The sequence below is a fragment of the Triticum dicoccoides genome, chromosome 5A (genome assembly GCF_002162155.2).
Source record: "Triticum dicoccoides isolate Atlit2015 ecotype Zavitan chromosome 5A, WEW_v2.0, whole genome shotgun sequence".
In the NCBI taxonomy this organism is placed as follows: domain Eukaryota; kingdom Viridiplantae; phylum Streptophyta; class Magnoliopsida; order Poales; family Poaceae; genus Triticum; species Triticum dicoccoides.
In genome coordinates, this window is record NC_041388.1 from 665111374 (window position 1) to 665132574 (window position 21201).

At 39.5% G+C, this 21201-nt stretch overlaps 1 protein-coding gene across 4 annotated transcripts; it reads left to right on the forward strand.

Moving 5' to 3' along the window:
* Window positions 1–22: 22 nt before the first annotated feature.
* Window positions 23–20750, forward strand: LOC119303926 (callose synthase 3-like). Of its 4 annotated transcripts, none has more exons than XM_037581082.1 (43): window positions 23–265; window positions 360–485; window positions 579–820; window positions 1081–1181; window positions 1531–1655; window positions 1733–1826; window positions 1958–2068; window positions 2162–2278; window positions 2402–2494; window positions 2665–2756; window positions 3762–3888; window positions 4685–4822; window positions 4921–4997; window positions 5065–5155; window positions 6216–6332; window positions 6528–6645; window positions 7415–7749; window positions 8603–8655; window positions 8764–8824; window positions 10422–10503; window positions 11371–11420; window positions 11572–11658; window positions 11918–12055; window positions 12153–12250; window positions 12333–12665; window positions 12777–12900; window positions 13770–13867; window positions 14002–14140; window positions 14336–14487; window positions 14751–14860; window positions 14961–15077; window positions 15209–15277; window positions 15409–15589; window positions 16085–16232; window positions 16879–16998; window positions 17097–17212; window positions 17297–17380; window positions 18048–18160; window positions 18330–18559; window positions 18798–19595; window positions 19676–19726; window positions 19874–20059; window positions 20184–20750. In XM_037581082.1, the coding sequence occupies exons 3-43, from the start codon at window positions 616–618 to the stop codon at window positions 20430–20432; spliced, it is 5928 nt and encodes a 1975-aa protein (XP_037436979.1). In that variant the 5' UTR covers window positions 23–265; window positions 360–485; window positions 579–615; the 3' UTR covers window positions 20433–20750. The 4 variants fall into 4 exon arrangements, with proteins under 4 accessions (XP_037436979.1, XP_037436978.1, XP_037436977.1 ...); XM_037581081.1 differs by having other exon boundaries at window positions 23–200; window positions 317–485; XM_037581083.1 differs by having other exon boundaries at window positions 24–485; window positions 12333–12417; window positions 12505–12665.
* Window positions 20751–21201: the final 451 nt, after the last annotated feature.

The following is a 21201-nucleotide window of genomic DNA, read 5'->3' on the forward strand; positions in this document are numbered from 1 at the left end:
CCCTCCCCCCTCCTCCGCCTCCCGCCGATCAACTCGCCCGCCAGAAGCCGCCCCCCCGCGGTCGCCTGCCTTCCCTCCCGAAGCCTCCGGCGGCGCTCTCCACAGGCTCCGCCCTCGTGCGCCGGGCACGGCGCGGAAGGACGTCGCGGTGGCCGAGGCGGCGGGCTGGCGGGTCCGGGTTTTTTCCGCGCGCGCGCAGGGTGCGTAATCGCTCGCTCCGGCGACCCGCCTCGTCTCTTGCCGCTTTTCTAGAAGCTTCGAGGAGGTTCTACAGTTTCCCTTGCCGAGCTTCTCGTCTCGTCTCGTGTCATTCCAGGTCCTCGAGCGCCGCGGAGTGCGCTAACTTTTCCGGAATTCAGGGAATCTCACGCATGGGCTAGGCCTGGAGCTCGATTTTTTCCAGGCGATTGGTGCAGCTGTTCGAGGAGTTCAGTTCCTCTCATGCCCGAATTTTGCTGGTGGAATCGGTTGGCCAGAGGAGCAAGGTAATGCCCCTCCTTCTAGAACCTTCTGGAACCGTGGTCTTGATGTACTGTATGCTCAGCTCCGCCCCAATCTCTCTGCGTGTGTGCGTTCAGGTTAGCACGGTGACGGGAAGCGAGGAGACTGATCGCGATGACGTCCCTGTCGCGGACGCTCTCCAGGGCTGGCCCGATGCAGCCGCCGGGGCCTCGCCGGATTCTGAGGACGCAGACCGCCGTCAACCTCGGCGAGCCCATCTTCGACAGCGAGGTGGTGCCGTCGTCGCTCGTGGAGATCGCGCCCATCCTCCGTGTCGCCAACGAGGTCGAGGCGGCCAACCCCCGCGTCGCCTACCTCTGTAAGCTACTACTATTCCTCTCCTCTGCTTTTTTCAGCACTGCCACACGCATACTGTCAGGTGTCAACACAGCACTCTGCTAAACTGTACTAGTACTGTCTTCTTCTATTGAAGAAGTAGTGAACCATATTTGGTGCCACTTATGGCATGCCTCAATGCTAGTCATGTCCATCAGCTTAGGCCTATAATTGCCCATTATTGTTCTGTTACTTCATCTTGTGCTGCATCACATTAATGTGCCTGTCTGCAATAATGGGCAGGTCGATTCTATGCATTCGAAAAGGCTCACAGATTGGATCCGACTTCAAGCGGTCGAGGTGTCCGACAGTTCAAGACCGCTCTTCTACAACGGCTCGAAAGGGTACGAGTTTGTTTTCAGTTCTTCTGTTTGCATTAGCTCAGTAGCCACCACCTACAGATGACCTGCCCATCGAATGCCAAATTGGATTCTTCGCCGCGTGCTCCATTTTTGTCCACCACTTCATGTTAGATTTTGAACAGTCGCTGCACATGCTAATACTTGCATAGTTTTGGATGGTCTTGTGAGTGTGAATTTCGCGTTGTGCTTGAGAAGAGTTATATGAGATTTGATTTCATCAGACAACATGGAGAACCTTTAGGTGACATCAGTGTCCTGTTTGAATTCTAAACCCATCCATTTTATCTGATTATACATTTCATAGCCTGTTCATTTTTTTTGTGCCCATTAGGAGAATGTGCCCACCTTGACCGGAAGGGCCCAAAAGAGCGATGCACGGGAAATACAGACCTTCTATCGACACTACTACAAAAAATATATTCAGGCACTTCAAAATGCTTCTGACCAAGGGGATCGGTACATTACTTTGTATATTTGATAATGCTCCTTTGTTAATTGATTTTGTCGCCAAGAGATTCTCTTTCTGCATGCAGTTCCCAACTTACCAAAGCATACCAGACCGCCAATGTTCTGTTTGAGGTTTTAAAAGCAGTCACTCAACAACATGCTGTTGAAGTTGACGATGAGGTATAGCCTAACAAGTTATTTGCTCCCCTTTCATGGTGCTGCACTGTAATCACCAATTAGATTTTGTATGGAAATTGCCACTATAACAATTGATAATTAACAGTTACCAATTTAATTTTGTATGTTCTTAGATCTTGGAAACTGCTGATAAGGTTAAAGAGAAGACAAAAATCTATATCCCTTTTAACATTCTGCCTCTTGATCCTGACAGTGGCAACCAGGCAGTCATGAAATTTCCTGAGGTTTCCTTTTTCTGCCCTTTCTCTTTGTTAAAATATCCTGTTGACTTAATGTTGTCCAAGTGAAGTATTTATGGTGCTTTTTCTACCTTTAAGATACAAGCTGCTGCTTCTGCTCTTCGCAATACTAGAGGCCTTCCACTACCCAAAAATTACGAGAGTAAGGTTAACGAGGACCTCTTGGATTGGCTACAAGCTATGTTTGGCTTTCAGGAAAGGCAGTCTAGATTTAACTTCTGTTATTGTCTAACCTGTTTAGGTTTTATATTGTTGATGTTGACATTTAACCAATTCGTTTTCTGATGTTTGATGTATCATTAATCTCTTGACATGCAGACAGATAATGTTTCTAATCAGAGGGAGCATTTGATTTTACTTCTTGCTAACATACATATACGGAAACATCCAAAGACCGATGAACACTCAAAGGTGTTTTTCTTTCTGTAGGCACTTGGAGCATTTGATTTTACTTCTTGCTAACATACATATACAGATGTTCCCCTTACCTTTCTTATGTTTCCGTAACATTTATCTTCTGTTCCTGTTAATATACATTTTTACTTTATTAGAGATCTAATGGTTAACGATTGCCGCCTCAGTTGGAGGACAATGCGCTTGATGAAGTGATGAAAAAGTTATTTAAGAACTACAAGAAGTGGTGCACATATCATGGTCGCAAGAGTAGCCTTTGGTAAATTCCTGAGAAACCTTTCTATTATCCTAATTGTTCATTTGTGACTTTGATTTATTCTGCCTTTTTACTGTTTATATTTAAAGTTATTTATTGGAGATTGATTCTTTTGTTATGTTTCCTTGCGTCTTCTTGATGGACTTAAAGCATTAGGACTTGGTAAAATTATTATGAAAATCGCATACAAATATATAAAGTGGAATTGACATTTTTGCAAAATTTTTTCTTTAATACTAAAAAATTGCAAAAGTTTACCCACTATAAAGCATATTAAACATGGAGGTATAAATTGTGGACACATAATCTGAACGGGGTTACAACTGTAATGCTTGTTCTTGCCGCACACAGTTTCAAACCACATGTCGTCCACCCTACCAATCGAAGTAAAACGTTGCCTGTCACCTTCTTTTCTCGGCTTCCTTGTCTGGCAGCAAAATCAACACTTGTGTATGCACCGTAAATACACACAAATATGGAAAGTAGATGGAACAAATAAAACAATTTTCTGAACATGATACCCTCATTGCCTTTAAATCTTCATAGGCAGCAGCCATAGCGCTTATCCAATCAACTTAGGGGTCTTTCTGGTGTTTTTGGTACTTGTAAGTCATGAATGATATGTAGAATCAACTAAAAAAAAGTGGGTGCGTGTGTAGGTGTGTCAGAGAAGGAACCTAGCAGACACCAAACGTATTTGGGGTGTAACCCTACCTGTTCATGTACTTCCATCATGTGTGCCTGGGTTGGACACCAGTGTTAGTTATCCACTCAATTTGGTTAACTATATAATAGCTAGAGTGAATCAAAATAGATTAGGTTTTCTCAATTATCAAATGTTTTGTTTTGTTATGATTTTAATGTCAGATAATGAAAGAGATGTAAGAATAGACGAACTTTCGAAGTTAGAAAATGAGCATTGAGTTTTTTCTCAAAATGTACAAATAAGACTGCTGTGCTCCACGGTTACTCATTTCTGATTCTCTGTTGTGTCTTTCTCAACTATAGGTTGCCAACAATTCAGCAAGAGGTGCAACAACGGAAATTACTCTATATTGGTCTATACCTTCTTATCTGGGGGGAAGCTGCAAATTTGCGATTTTTGCCAGAATGTCTTTGCTACATATATCATCATGTATGGTGTGGACAAATAATAATAACTCTCTTCATCTCGAGTTCTCATTCTTCCTTGAAAAAATCTGTTATAGTTAGCTGTCTGATTTGCTTTACTAACATCTTGTATTTAGTTAGGTTACTCTTTAGTTTCCCATTAATGGTAATCAAGTCGTTCATGCTCGTCATCTCTTTTTCGGACTGCTATAGTCTATATGAAAAATCCTTTACTTTTTCTGATGAATAGCAATAAGCAATGAAGTTCTTCTATGTAAACTGATTCATGCAACACCGCCAATCAACTTGGTGTCCGCCATTTTAAACAATTGACTGACGCTTATATTCTTATGTCCATATCCATTTGACCCATGAACACATCCTCGGTTGGTGCAAAAGAAAACTGTGGTGTAACCATTTTGGACATATTTTCATTATTTTGCTAGACCCTACTTGAAATTGTTCGAGTTATTGAGGGAATACTGAATAACCAGCTAGTAACTTTAGGGAGTACATGTGCTATTAGCTTAATTGTACAATCGAGCTTATCGGAGGCATAATGTAACGGCTGTGAATGTGTGACTAGAGTTCAGTGTCATCTCTATGCTAATGTGGTTGTTTTCTTTCAAAGATCTGTTGACTAGTAGTGGAGTGCTTGCAGAGTTCAGGGCTTGCATCATAAAGTGCTACAATTGTTATTTCTATTTTAAGAATGTAGTCAGCCGTGCATCTTTAAATTGTAACGTGCCCACAAAAATGTTCATCTTCAACTATCATAGCTTGGCAAGGGGCTGACAATTCTTGCTCTTACATTTTTATAGATGGCATTTGAAATGTATGGTATGCTAGCTGGAAATGTGAGTGCCATGACAGGCGAATATGTGAAGCCAGCCTATGGCGGTGATAAAGAAGCCTTTCTAAAAAAGATTGTCACTCCAATTTACTGTACCATCGCGCAGGTACACTTTGGCTTTGCTCTCAAACATCATTTGACTGTCTAACTTGTGTCTGATGCTTCTTCACTTGCTAGATATAAGTATTCCACCCTCATTTTCAGGAAGCTGAAAGGAGCAAAAGAGAAAAAGGGAATCATTCTCAGTGGAGAAACTACGATGATCTTAACGAATTTTTTTGGTATTAGTTTTTATTACTTCCTACTTTATACCCATGCTTTCTAGATTTTATATTTGTTTATTTGCAGGTCTGCTGACTGCTTTCGGCTAGCTTGGCCTATGCGAGCTGATGCTGATTTCTTTTGTCAACCTTTAAAGCCAGTTGATGAAAGAAATGAAGTAAGTCCATTTCAACATGAAATATTTGTACATGCTTTTGGTAGAACTTAAAACATTTTACATGTCATTGGGCTCGTTGCAAATGCTGACTTATTTGTCTATGGCACTGCCGTCGGTTTTCCTCTACTAGTGTAACTTTTTGCAAAAAAAACTACAGTACCAGTCCAACTTAGATAGCAGCATTGCACGGATCTGGCGCAAGTGTTTGTGCCAGCAACAAGTGATGCACCTTGGAGTTTCCAACAATCAATCATGAAAACTTCTTGGATGTAGAAGGTGCTATAATGTGCTGCATTTTTCTGTTCAAAATGTATATCATGTAAAAAGCAAAGATAAATGAATAGGGCGGCACTATCCATTTATCTTCTTTTACAGTATACAAATGCTTGTATTTTTGCATGAATTTTTGCAGGTCCCCTATTATAGCATGCTCTACTCCATGATTTTTTTCATGATTATTAATTGGGAACTCCAATATCCGTCACCAACAGGGCTTGTGGACCCAACTGCTTGCGCCAAAATAGTATTGTACTAAACACATATATCAGAGAGTTTGAAAACACAGCTTTATGCCAAAAATAATTCCAAACAGCATAGGGAACGACCCTGTTAAGTATATTTCTCCAAATCATAAGCTGCATTGCTAACCTCCCTCGGGTGCCATCGCTGCTGACATGCATGCTGCACGACGCCTTGTGGGTGGGCCCACCACTTGCTGAGCTTTCGAGGCTAGTCCAATATGCATTTACAGAGATTGCATCCAGGCAATGGATGAAGGGTTTAGGTAGGTGGAGGGAGGTAGCATGAGTCGAGGAGAACTCTGCTGCCAATTATAGCCAATTGAGAAAACGCACTGAGTGTAACGGTAATGACATAAAAAATAAATCAAAATAAGTCTCTGCAGTATACGACAACCTTTACAGCGGCATATAAAGTAGGTCAAGGTTTAGCAGTGGCATATACCAAAATGTCCCTTTTAGGATCTATTTCATGTCATCATGCTATGTCCTTATTTCATTGAAGTACAACAACAACAACTAGTGTAACTGTTTATTTGCAGAGCACAATAAAAGCTGACAAGCAGAAAGGGAAGGTCAATTTTGTGGAGCTGCGCTCGTTTTGGCACATATTCAGGAGTTTCGATAGAATGTGGAGCTTCTTTGTTCTAGCTCTTCAGGTATTTACTTCCACTTTGGTGGTAACTATCTGTCTTCGCAGATTTCACATCCGTCATTTTGTGCATACCTTTGCAGAGTCAAATGCTTTAAGTTGAGAAGTGCTTTTATATGCAAGGCACTTAAACAACCTATGGTAGGTTAGATGGATGAAATACCATTTTCAGCTTAATATAATATTGATTTTTTAATGCCAGATTATGGTTATTCTTGCTTGGAGTGAAGGAGGGTCATTAGGTAATATTTTTGATCCTCTGGTTTTCAAGGAGATCTTGAGCATCTTTATCACTTCTTCTATACTAAATCTTGGAAAAGGTATGGGATCTTGATAACCAACCTGCTACAGTGACTCTTTTATATTTTATTCCTTAACCTTTTTTAGCTCACATCCTAATTTTACTTGATTGTGTATTCTTTCCTCGCTCTTTCTCTTCGAGTGCGAGCATGCCACATATGCTTCTTCTCCCTCTTCATACATGTAACTGGCTGTGTAGAATATCACTTTTTTAAGCGAACGACTAAAGTTTTGTTTAATTTCATTGCATAAGGAGTCTGTTAACAAACAAACCATGAAAAGAGGAAAAAAATGAAGACCAAAAGCCTTCCCCCCCCTGATATAAGAGCCTGTAGATTCTTAGCATTGGTCATGTACAGATGTACTTGCTCTTGCTCATCCTTAATCTGGGTTACAGTCACAAGTGGCGTGCTGCTGAAGTTCTGGGAAACCCTGGCACCACATTCTTCTAACTTTCTCATGAGACAGGCATGATTAGGTTCGCAGCACAATATCATCTCTGAATATGAAACAGAGTAAATTATGCCTATATGCTGTTACCATTTGGGAATGGGTGGATTAGTTGAATAAGTTTAGAATCGGTCAAAGGAATGTGTCATGATAGAAGTTTTACAATGAAAATTGGCTATGGAGGAAGTTCAACTTGGAGTCACCCAGTGGCCCAAACTCATAATGTGTAGCACTAATATCTTTCAGCGAGCATAAAGCTGTACTGCCAGCGTTCATGATTGTTATGTAGTTTAGTCAAATTCAGCTGTGATTTGAATGCTCATTTGTATTTATTTACAGCTACACTTGACATAATCTTTAATTGGAGGGCCAGGAGAACGATGGAATTTATGGTCAAACTGAGATATGTCCTGAAGTTCATATTGGCAGCTATGTGGGTGGTACTTCTGTCAGTTACATATGCATACACCTGGGAGAAACCGACAGGAATTATTAGGACCATCAAAAACTGGTTCGGAAATGGTCCAGATCAACCATCACTCTTCATCATTGCAGTAGTCGTATACTTGTTGCCCGATATGCTAGCTGCTGTACTTTTCGCTCTTCCATTACTACGCCGGAAACTTGAAGGTTCAGATTATAAACTCATGAGATTGATCATGTGGTGGTCTCAGGTAATTTATATTTGAGTGAATTTTACTTATCTCTCTACCACTCTGTATCTTATAAATTGGAGTTGGTGGTGGTAGTGGTCAGTTCACTTCCCCACTCCATCCCAATCGCCCTGATCCATCTAGAACCCACCATACCCCTCCAATTTGAAGAAAAACAAATCATACCTTGCAATGGTGCTCACATCGCTGCGGCAGTTACACAAGTGCAGTGTTGGCTGCTTGATTGAGTTTCTTTATTGGTTGTAATAGACTACTAATCCAGTACGACTGAATTGTTTCTTGTGGTTCCTTAGCAATGGATGCGCGTTATGCTAGTGAAAATTAAATTTGTGCTACTATTTCATTTACCAAAGCTAACATTGCCTTAAACCATCAAGAATATAATCCTTTTATGTTCTGCACTTCCCTTGAGTACTTATATGATGGGAAACAAACTGTGTCTATATGACTGCAAAAACTTTAAAAAGTGACTGTAGAATGAAATTGATTTGTTTTCGGTAAGCTGAATATCATTCTGTTAAAATAAAATAATGCTAAGGTAAAGTTGATATTTAAAATCAAATATATAAAATGATAACATTGAAAATGCAGGTTTTTAAAGTTATGTAAATCCAAAGCAATTATGTATAAAATGTTTACAAATATACAATAATTTTAAAAATATTAATATTCTGAGTTATTATAGTTTTGGTTTTGAATTTGGTTCTTAGTTTTTAAGATACATCTCGGTGTAATTTACTCTTTGACATTGATGCCACATATGAATTGTCCCCTGAAATTTCAATAGAAGTTATACAATTTATTTACTAAATCAAGTTGAACATTGTGAACTTATGTTGTTGTATTTATGCAGACTCGCCTGTTTGTTGGTAGGGGAATGCATGAAAGTGCCTTTTCACTTTTCATGTAAGCGCCCGTATGTTAGTGTTCACTACATACTGAATCCAGGATAATCAACAATACATATGTACTTGGTTGTATATTGAGATGTGGTTCTTGTTTCGTTTTTTTCAGGTACACCATGTTTTGGGTTGCTCTTCTTTTGACAAAGTTCGTATTTAGCTACTATGTCGAGGTGATTATACACACATACCAATTTATCTTCCTTTTTATGTCAATAATGTTGAACTATATGTAGATTGCCTAACTTTGTACATCAGTTTGGACTTTTGATTCTACTGGTTGGTGCATGAAACTTAATATGGTATTAGAGCCAAGAGGTCTTGGGTCCAAGTCTCAGATTTCACAATTTAATTGCCTGCCCTTTTTCTGTACACGTTTAGGCCTTATCTAGCCACATGTGAGAGGGGTGTTGAAGTATAAATGCATTGCCCAACCTTCTCCCAGTTCGAACTTTTGGCTCTACCTGTTGGTACATGAAACTTGATATGGTAGTGGAGCCAAGAGGTTTTGGTTTTTTCACAATTTAAATTAATTTTTTGCTTGTCCTCTTTCTATCCACATTTAGGCCTTATCGAGCCACACGTGAGAGGGGGTGTTGAAGGTTCTACTGGGTTGGTGCATAATACTTAATAAATACTCCCTCCGTCCCAAAATAAGTGACTCAACTTTGTACTAACTTTTAGTACAAAGTTGAGTCACTTATTTTGGGACGGAGGGAGTAACATTCAGCCAAAATCAGTGAAAGAATTTTTTTTGTGGTCAAGCTAGTCGTGTTTGGCCAGAGAGGTCACTCGTAGTAATTTACATTTTGTTACTTACCATTTTTTTTGGAATATTAACTTACTACGCATCCTACATGGCAGAACAACAATTTGAGTGTCTACTGATTTGTAATAGATTGTTAGCTTTGGTTTAAATAGCGTGTACCCGAAGTGTAGTACAGTAGTAGCTAGTGTTTTTATAATCGGTAGTAGGGCAGTCAATCGTAAAGTAAAACATCTAAATCGTATGGCCTAATATAACTATTCCACATATATAAGATAATTGATCATAAAATCTAGCTTGACCTTAGAAAGGGGCAAAATTCTTCTAGATGGTCCAGTTAGGTCCTTGCACCTATTCCTGAAAAAAAGGTCCTTAATACTTCAAAACTTGCATAGATCCTTACTTACCAAAGAAGTGTTTGCACCATGATCCGACATTGAATTAAGGTATGGGATTAATGATCCTGAAGTGGCTTCCAATTGTTGCTTTGGCAATTGGCATACATCTATCTATAAAATTCCAAATGCACCTCAATATTAAACCTCCATTTTTAGTTGCTACTGTACTTGCAACTATATAATCTAATAGTTATAATGCCACCGGATCTTTGCACCAACCATCCATTTTAGCGTCCGACAATAGTTTTGTAGTAATGACCCAAGTGAGAAAACTTGCAAGTTTATGGATCTAAACTGGAACCTTAGGAGAGAACTGGAGATTCCAACTTTACCAAGGTAAGCCACACTTTGTTACAACTACAAGTTTGATGAAGCTCGAGTGCAACTTTCTCACAAGCTTGTGTGTTGGAGATGTTGCACTTATAAGATAGTGCAAACCATGATGGTCTAATACGTTGAAGAGTTACATTTTGAAGCCGCAGGAGTGTTTGAGCCTGATTGATTTTAAGCGATGCAATTTTTCATCTGATTTATTTTGTTTTGTTCAAATAAATTGGTATTGAACTAAATGTATCTCTAACTTAACTGTTGCACTTGTTCTTATAGATCAAGCCTCTTGTTGAACCCACCAAGGATATCATGAAATTCCCTATAAATCATTTCCGGTGGCATGAGTTTTTTCCAAGAGGTATTTATGTCTTTCTGAGATGTGAGAAGTGACAAACTTGACCCTTTATCAGAAGTTCAGCTAAAAGCGACCCTAGTCCGAAATATTAAATAAGTCTGACCTTTTTGCCCCCGGCGCTGAAGTTGGCTATGTCAGCACCATGTATCTTCGCATTGAGAAAAAGTCAACCTTGATGGTTGAAATGATGATTCACATGGCAGTGCCATTGTTATCAACATTGAGCTTTGAGAGCTCAGTGCCATTCTTTTGGCCCTGGCCAGCACCGCCAACCCATGTTACCAATTCACATGGCAGTGCCATTGTTATCAACATTGAGCTTTGAGAGCTCAGTGCCATTCTTTTGGCCCTGGCCAGCACCGCCAACCCATGTTACCTAGAAAAATGCATGCACACTAACATTCGAAAAAAAAACTGCACGCACTGCAGGCTGAGCACCACATGGCAACACTGCTAATATTTGCCATGCAACAGCGGCTAGAAATTCTACTTTATCTTCGATTCCTATGCATATCTCACGCACAAGGAGCCAAACTTCACCAAGAACACACCTACACCACTCACTCAGCTAACTCGGCAGTGCGATCAATGCATGTGTTACATACAACTGAACTGCTTAGGTTGGCAAATCATTCAGCACCAACGGGAATGGTGCTGAGCCGGTGATGTTGCGCTGGCCTGTGAATCGCCGTTTCTACAAATATGCTAAGTTTTCTCAACATTAAGATGCACAGCACTGATTTGGTTAAATTTTTGGACTAGAGTTCTGTTTGACTGAACTTTCAACAGAGGGTCAATTTTGTTAAAACACTGCAGAGATGATCATTTGGTGTTTATTTGTTTATAACATTCCTAAATCATGTTATGCAGCGAAGGGAAACATTGGCGTTGTAATTTCACTTTGGGCCCCAGTCATTTTGGTAAATTCTTTTCCTTTGTTTTGTTGGAAAGTTCAATGCCTATTATGACCATGTTACCGATTATGAAAAATAGGAGGCCGCCACTTTATGACAGTTTCACTTGCACTAGAGGAGAGCACGACAATGATTATGTGCATTTTTCCCTTTCCAGGTGTATTTCATGGACACGCAAATTTGGTATACAATCTTCTCCACTCTAGTTGGTGGAGTTTATGGTGCTTTCCAACGACTTGGCGAGGTTATCTTTTAACTGTTCAGTGATGTCTATTTACAAATTTATTAAACAGGCCACCATTACTTTTCTGTTATGGCGCGGTCCCTCTTTCATAGCGTAACACTTTTATCCCGTCATGAAGCTTTTTTGTTAACGTGACTCAGGCTCCTCAGTAGGCAGTTCTAATGATTGTAATTTCTCAAAGAAATCATTTACAAATCATATGAATGAGTTTCTCAAAGAAATCATTTACAAATATCTTTTTCTTTCCTGGATGAGACAGATCCGCACACTTGGAATGCTGCGGTCTCGCTTTGATTCAATACCTTTAGCCGTTAATGATTGTCTAGTTCCGGTTGAAACATCTGATCCAAGGCGGAAGAAAGGTCTAAGGTCTAATTTCAAGAATCGTTTCAAGGAGGTACTCATACTTCATTTACATATTATTGTGGTATTCTTGCAATTTATTGTTCGATATTAATTCTTTGAAATATATTGTTAATGATACTACATTTTAGATGACGCATGAAGACAAGGAGAAGGTAGCTGCAAGATTTGCACAGATGTGGAATGAAATTGTCTCTAGCTTCCGTGAGGAAGACCTTATAGATAACAGGTGATTAGATTGTATGAATTATAAGTTTTCAACTGCACTTTTGTCTTTTGACCATAAGCAAATGCTGTCATTTTTAACATAGGGAGAAGGAGCTGCTACTTGTTCCATATGTGGCTGATCAGGGTCTTCGTGTTACGCAGTGGCCTCCATTTTTGCTTGCCAGCATGGTTCTTCTCTGCTTTTACTTTGTTTATTTTATTTATAATTTATGGGAAGCCATCCTCATTCCCTTCTATTTATATGCAAATGGACAGGTCCCCATAGCTGTTGACATGGCGAAGGATAGCAATGGTAAAGACCGTGACTTGAAAAAGAGGATTGAAAACGATTATTATTTTTCTTGTGCAATTAAAGAATGCTATGCATCATGTAAAAACATCATCAATGATCTTGTACATGGTGAACCAGAGAAAAGGTATCTCTCCTATATACCTTTTATGAGTCCTAGACTTTATCTATTAAACTTGTGAGAAATAGTTGCCTGATCCATGGTGTACTTGATGCATTTTATTCGTGCTGCTTTCAGGGTCATAAATATTATATTTACTGAAGTTGAAAAGTGTATTGCTGAGGACAAAGTTATTACAGATTTGAATATGCAATCCCTGCCAGATCTCTACAATAAGTTTGTTGACTTGGTATTATTCTTGGTAAGTATGACATTTCCAGTTGTAAAAAACAAGGTCATAAATAATAAGTTATGTTTTTTTCTGGTTTTCTACTGAATTACGGAAAAGGTACAATTTATTTCCCCCATTTTTAGAAGTACAAATATGGATATATTGCTGGAAAGTATGCACCTCAATACAAAGCAATATCATTTTCATTTTGTGTTTTAAAGTTGCATTCTTCCTTTTCCAAGTGTTGATAGTGTACACAAATAACTGATTAATCCAATGTCTTCTCATGCCACCTTAGAACTCATTACTGGAGAACTTGTCTTTCATGAGCTTGTCTAAATACGCTGGCACAACAACTTAATCAGCAACTTATTAGCAGCAGTCTAATTTATTTTCCTGAATTTGAGCAAATCAAAATGGTCTATCTTTTTTCCAGTAACCAGATAGAAACTGGAACAGCACACTAACATGAAGTAGACATGTGTGTGTGTGTGTGTGTGAATACTATTCATAACACATTAGTGGTTGTTCCAATGATTTGTGCCAGCACATGACACTTTGTGTTTCTTTTGGACAATGCATGGTTACGTACTATAGCCATGACCAGTGTGCAATTTTACCTAATGTAAGACTAGCACTGCATGCATGATTCATTAAGGAAATAGCTAGACCTTTTTTAATGAAAATATCTAGACGTTTTCCTACTTGCCTATTTGTACTGATGTCGATTCGTAAGCTCATGTTGTCCTTTTGTATATCTTTCATTACATAATGCTTGTTAGACATACTACAGCATAAATGTAGTCCATTCACATGTTTGTGCAACCATATTATGCTGTTTTGCCTCATTGTGCTCATTCTTGTTTTTCATTCCTCTTTCTTTTGTTTACTGATGTCAGAAAAAGAATGATGAGAAAGACAGGGTCGCTGTGATAAAGATATTTCAAGATATGCTGGAGGTTGTAACGAGAGATATAATGGAAGACCAACTTCCTAGGTACAATGTTGTTTTAAGCATGTATAAATATCCCTGACGATGAAGTACTGCACCCTGCTATCTTACTGCTTAGAGCTCATTCTGTGAGCAGCTTATATTTGTGGTTTGTCATTGCTTCTTTTACAACATGGCAGTATTTTGGAGTCAAGTCATGGGGGTTCATATCAAAGGCCAGAGGGCATGACAGCATGGGATAATGAATATCAGTTATTTCAACCATCTGGAGCTATCAAGTTTCCACTAGAAGTCAGCACAGAGGCTTGGAAAGAAAAGGTTTTATTGAAGAAGTAACTGAAACTTCTAAAATTGTGAATGTCTCTTGTTTTCATAGACTGGGGGATCATTTCCTGACCAATTTGCTCCATTCTTAATTCCTTCCGATAATGCAATTCTTCTTGTTCCCCTTTTCTGGCGTTCTAATGAAACCGGATGTTTACCTATTGTCTAAGGATATAATCTTCACTCCAGGTGAATAGGCTGGAACTACTGCTGACGGTGAAAGAGTCTGCTATGGACGTTCCTTCAAATCTTGAAGCCAGAAGGCGTCTTACCTTTTTCACCAACTCTTTGTTTATGGATATGCCTGATGCTCCTAAAGTCCGAAACACACTTTCATTTTCGTAAGTCCTTATATGTAACTTGCACATTAATTTTACTAATCCTCTTTTGACCTTGCATGCATCACTCTTTTTGTGAAACTGTGATCAAGTATATAGATCTACCGTAGTGATTTGTTTCTGTATATTGCAAATAGAAAAATGTAATAGCACACAGCCTGAAATGATAAGGTTTTATCAACTTCCTCTTTCTTCTCTTTTCATCTGCTTATGATTCACATGTCAGATATTTCTGTTATAATGATGAGATTTTTTTTTGTGTGTAGTGCATTGACTCCTTATTACAATGAGCATGTTCTTTTCTCCATAAAAGAGCTTGAAGAGGAAAATGAAGATGGAGTTTCCACTCTGTTCTACCTACAGAAAATTTACCCAGGTCGGGGGGAAGAGGAAGAACAATTTCTCCTTTCCAGTCATAAGTAATAAAGTATATTATGAAACAACCAGACATTTATTTTGTATGGTTATGCATACAGATGAATGGAAAAACTTCCAGGAAAGGATTGAGGAAGAACTAAAAGATGATGAAGAACTGAAGGAAGAAGCGCTTCGTCAATGGGCTTCATACAGAGGCCAAACACTAACTCGAACAGGTACAATTAATTGGTTAGCATTTATTTGTTGAATTCAGCTACATGTATCACCCTTTTTAAAACAAATGCTACATTTTCTCAATTTAACCTGATCATGCTTAATTTCAAATTATTTGATTGATCTGAAACAGTTAGAGGCATGATGTACTATCGAAAAGCTTTGGTTCTTGAAGCATTTCTAGATATGGCCAAACATGAAGGTAATATTTTTGTAGTCTCTGTTATCTCCCCAGCTAAACCCAAATGGAAAGAACGGGGGTATAACACCATTAGCAGCGCATCTTTACTAGTTCAAGCATGGTTTAATGATTGTAACATGGGTTTTCTGCAGATCTCATGGAAGGATATAAAGCAGCTGGGACAATATCGGATGAAGAGTGGAAGTCCTTGATTGCTCAGTGTGAAGCATTGGCTGATATGAAGTTCGCCTATGTGGTATCATGCCAACAATATGGAAATGACAAGCGTTCTGCTCTTTCAAATGCCCAAGACATATTACAGCTAATGAGAACGTAAATGATCCTTCTGCATATATCTGAATAACAATACAGGATATAAATTTAGTGGAATACTCATTTTCTATTGCTGTGTGAAATACCCATATCTTGATGTAACCCGCATGAAATTTTCTGACGAGTTCTAAAAAATCTCGAAATATTGGTGGGCATAGAGACAGGGATATTATATGGCACTGAGAAATTTCATGATCAAATTAGATTGCAATTCTGAGAAACAAAAATATGGAAGCAGCTCAATGGAATAGTGCAGGAAGCCCGTAACCATATATCTCTGTGGGAACTTAAATTTTCTCTTGTTTCTCCCTGATACGGTCATGCAATTACCCAGAGCCACAACACATGCTTTCCCCCACATTTGCCTTCACAAAGTTCACAAGTTCACATAAGTGTACACTTGATTACCCATTATAATTTGATAGCATAGGAATGCCATTACTTAGAGTTTACCTTCGAAGTGTAAACTAATTGCTGGAGTTATATTTCTCGCAGGTACCCTTCTCTTCGTGTAGCATATATTGATGTGGTGGAAGATAGAGTAGGAGAGAAGCAAATTGAGACAGCTTATTACTCTACATTGGTAAAGGTTGCTCTAAATAAGGACTCTGAATCTGCGGGTCCAGTACAAAATCTTGATCAGGTAATGTTAGTTCAATTTTATCAGGCTATGGTGCGGAACTTCTGTCAAATCATGTTTGTGAAGCAAATAATTTTTACTAATAGAAAGGGCAGTGCAGAACCAAAATACCCACAGTTTGTTTTTCTGAAACTAGTATGGATCTAAAACATGTGATGGAAGATATAAAGAACACAGGCAATGCAATTCAACACTGAAGAAAAAAAAAAACTAGGAAAGGGGCATTCTCAACTGTATCTTCTAGGTGCTGAAAATGGTGGCAGTAATCTTCCTACTTGATTGATTCATGGACGTCATTAAACGGAAATTTAGTCTATGAAGTCTTCAAACTTATTTCTGAAATTTAGTCTATAGTTAGAAAATAAAATCAGATGGCGTAATAAAGCGGTCACTAAACTTGCCACTTATGTAGTTGTGTTTTGTGATACTTTTACTATCATTGACTGATGGAGGTACAGTTAGCAACTTCATGTTTTAAGGGTTCAAGTGACATGATTGTACAAGTTTAAAATCTCCGCTGCAATTTCTATTCACAAAACTTCTCCTTTTCCATAAAAATGTCAAGATTTCTGGATGGGTACTCTTTTTTGTTTGTATAAATGACTCATGTGACATTTCTACCATCTGGGCACATCTTTATGTTTCCAAGGTTATCTACCGGATAAAACTTCCAGGCCCTGCAATATTAGGAGAAGGAAAACCTGAAAATCAAAACCATGCAATAATTTTCACCCGTGGTGAAGGCCTGCAAACCATAGACATGAACCAGGTATCTCCCATCATGCTTATAGTGCTTTTACTTATGAAATTATACTAATGCTTCTAGTAAGAACTCATTTTCTTGTCATCATGCCATTAATTTCATAGGATAACTATATGGAAGAAGCACTTAAAATGAGAAACTTGCTTCAAGAGTTCCTTACAGAAGATGGAATCCGGCAGCCATCTATCCTTGGAGTTAGGGAGCACATTTTTACTGGCAGGTTGATTACTAATGTAGTGTACAATTGAGATTTTTTTTCCTGTTATTTATGCATCTTAAACCTCTCTTGTCTTCCATGGTGCAGTGTCTCCTCCCTTGCATGGTTTATGTCAAATCAGGAGCACAGTTTTGTGACTATTGGACAACGGCTGCTTGCAAACCCTCTGAAGTGAGATCTTCTCCTATTAACTACTCCCTCCATCCCATAATATAAGTGTTTTTGACACTTAGTGAAGTGTCAAAAACTCTCTTATATTATGGGACAGAGGGAGTATTTCACTACACATTTACTCGTACATTTCAATGATTAGAAAAATACTCTATACATTTATTCTGGCAGTGTGTCAGCTACTGTAAAAAGAGAAACACACACACACACACACACTGTATTTATTTGAGTATCGAAGTATTTGGAAAAGTATTAATACATTCTATTCAGTCCCTTATTATTTCGCAATAGTTAGTGCGGAAAATAAGACGGGAGTGCAAGCATTCATATTTCACAAGAATCGTCATACATGCGGTTATCCAAAAATTCTGTGAGAGAGCAAGTCTTAGATCGAACTTTTATAACTACTGGGTGGAAACAGTTAAGGGCTATGAATAAAACCAAGGAAGCAGTACTTGTATCTTTCAACGTGTTGTCCACATGCACAGTGATTTCTTATGACAGGGTTATTCCTCTGTGTCGCCATTTACTTCATACCGTCCATCATTTGTGTCTACTTTCATATTGTTCTCTTCTTCCAATTCATTCATTATTTGCTTTGCTTCAACTAGCTGATCCTGCATTCTCCTTTTGAATTGTATCTAAGTTTATTACTGAATTTGTCTAGGGTTCGATTCCACTATGGCCACCCGGATGTATTTGATAGGCTTTTCCATCTAACAAGGGGTGGTGTCAGTAAGGCATCAAGGAGTATCAACTTAAGTGAAGATATTTTTGCAGGTTTGTTACATGATTTTATCGAGTGATCAATGATGTTCCTAAAATCAAGGCTTCAGGGGGTAGTGTTTATAAGAGCCAACAGGGTAGTCATTAAAGATATTTTCTTGCAAGAGATAGCAAAATAGATATCAGTATTATATTTTGATTCATATTGTCTTCAATACTTTAGGATTTAACTCAACTCTTCGTGGTGGCAATGTAACACATCATGAATATGTGCAAGTCGGCAAGGGACGAGATGTAGGACTAAATCAGATCTCCAAGTTTGAGGCTAAGGTGGCAAATGGAAATGGCGAGCAGACCCTTAGCCGTGATATCTACCGGCTTGGGCACCGGTTCGATTTCTTCAGAATGCTTTCATGCTACTTCACCACCGTGGGATTTTATTTCAGTACACTGGTATGATCACTTCGTTCTGAATATATCCATACAAGTTTCTCTGCCAAATGCAAATATGAATCTTGTTAGCCTACGAACTTCTCTCTATAGAGATTGTTTACAGCTTAAGGGGCATATTTGTCTCATTTATATTATATTGATATTGCCATCAATATGTTCACAACGACTTGTATTTTGCATTTGGAGTATATCAGTACAATGAACTATAGTTTTTTCTAACGCCTTTTACTCCTCTCAGTTGACAGTCTTCACAGTTTATGTGTTTCTGTATGGGCGCCTTTATCTTGCTCTTAGTGGACTTGAAGAAGGGCTTGCAACACAACGGAAATTCAGCCATAATCATGCTCTTCAGGTTGCTCTTGCCTCGCAGTCTCTTGTTCAGCTTGGTTTTCTGATGGCCCTGCCCATGATGATGGAAATTGGCCTTGAAAAAGGATTTGGCAAGGCACTAAGTGAATTTATAATGATGAACTTGCAATTGGCATCCGTGTTCTTTACATTTTCACTTGGTACCAAGACTCACTATTATGGACGTATGTTGCTTCATGGAGGTGCTCAATACAGAAGTACCGGTAGGGGATTTGTTGTCTTTCATGCAAAGTTTGCAGAAAACTACAGGCTATATTCTCGCAGCCACTTTGTTAAAGGCATCGAGTTGATGACTCTGCTCATCGTTTATCAACTATTTGGTCAAACTTCACACTCAACCATCGCATATATCTTTGTTACGTCCTCCATGTGGTTCCTAGTGTTGACATGGCTCTTTGCACCCTTTCTGTTCAACCCCTCGGGGTTTGAGTGGGCGAAAATTTTGGACGATTGGTCGGACTGGAATAAGTGGATCAGCAATCGTGGTGGGATTGGTGTGTCACCAGAAAAGAGCTGGGAATCCTGGTGGGAGATAGAGCAGGAGCATCTGAAGCATACAGGAACAATCGGAATCATCTTTGAGATAATTTTGTCCCTTCGGTTTTTCATATATCAGTATGGCCTCGTTTACCAGTTAACTATCGCAAAGAACAACAAAAGTATCGTGGTATGCGAGCAGTGTTTTGACTTTGACTGTGCTAGGTGGTTGGGTGGGTCTTTAACATTTTTCAATTTTGTGACTTCCAGGTTTACTTAATTTCATGGCTCGTAATTTTGGTGATGCTGGTTATTTTGAAGGTGAGAGAGTATGGTTGCTTTGTCAATAAAACATGGATCAGTCAGTACAAATGTTTATAGCGGAACATCACGATTTCCTGTCAACATTGTATTTCTGAAAGTTGCGTTGGCTAAATTCCTTTCCTAAATTGCCTACCGTCTTTTCAGATCATATCTGTCGGAAGGCGGAGGTTCGGCGCGAACTTTCAGCTGTTCTTCCGTCTGATCAAGTTCATGATATTCGTTTCGTTCTTCGCTATTTTGGTCGTGCTGATAGTACTGCTTCACATGACTATAAAAGACATACTTGTATGCTTCCTGGCATTCTTGCCCACCGGATGGGGAATACTACTGGTCAGCCATTCTCTTTCTTGTGTCTGCTTCATCATATATTTATTACTACAACGGAATGCCTGCTTCTGTTTCATCTATATATGCTTCCGTTGGTTTCTTACCGTTGCTCTGTTATCACTTCCAGATTGCACAAGCTTGCAGGCCTCTTTTCCGGGTCACGGGGCTTTGGGGATCTGTCCGAGCCCTTGCGCGGGCATACGAGGTTATCATGGGGATGCTTCTGTTCACACCAATCACTGTCCTGTCATGGTTCCCCTTCGTCTCCGAGTTCCAGACGCGGATGCTGTTCAACCAGGCGTTCAGTAGAGGACTGCAGATTTCCCGGATTCTTGGCGGTCAGAAGAAGGAGAGGGCCGCTAGCACCAAAGACTAAGTTAGCTCTTCTGCCCAATTGCCTGCCATTTTCAAGATCTAGAACTTCTGCCATAAAGAAATATATAGTGCTACTTCAGAATACATAGGTTGTAGATATTCCATGATATAGAAATATTTCCTGTGATCACAGCTTCACACAAGCTGCAATGTAGGAATTGTAGTGATTTCTTGTGTAAATACTACAGCACTTTAGCAATGGCCACTGGCCAGGAGCTGGGAACATCTGTCCTTGAGTACATTGATCATGTGATGCAGCGCCGCGGGTACATGCGTGTTGCCTTTTCCCCCGTGCTACGGTAATCATTTCTTTCCCCCAGCAGTTGTGCAACTACAAGTACTTTCACCGCTTCACAAGAGTGCATGCCCTAATTTTCCGGCTGTGATAAAAGTAGCTCCAGCACGGTCTTATTTACTGCCCGCTGATGATTATTTATCCGTGCATGTTAGTGTCCTTGGTTCTTACTGCAGAGTTTAGTGTTTGGGTCTACTTGCCGTTAATTATTTTCAGATCAGAAGAGATGGTCCTGAACTTGTGAGTCGTCTGGCCCGGTGAAATTGATGAGACGGAATCCGTATGAACTGACAGCGCCAGCTCATCCGGATCGAGCTGCGAGTGGAATGGCATTTGTGGCAGGCGCACTGGCTATCCTGGGCCTCATCTCCCCGGATTTTGAAGCGCCCGGCAAATGGGCGTCAGTTGCATTTGCATGTGGTGGGGCTGCCTGCTCAGCAGCAAGGACGACCTCGATCCAAGGACAAAGAGGAGT

What these genes read in the sequence shown, in the direction of transcription:
- LOC119303926 (XM_037581080.1), top strand. Translation starts at nt 616, where the DNA reads ATGACGTCCCTGTCGCGGACGCTCTCCAGGGCTGGCCCGATGCAGCCG. An exon ending in ATGGAAGACCAACTTCCTAG is followed by an intron (nt 13,868 to 14,001) that starts GTACAATGTTGT and finishes ACAACATGGCAG; the next exon opens with TATTTTGGAGTCAAGTCATG. An exon ending in CCGGATGGGGAATACTACTG is followed by an intron (nt 20,060 to 20,183) that starts GTCAGCCATTCT and finishes TATCACTTCCAG; the next exon opens with ATTGCACAAGCTTGCAGGCC.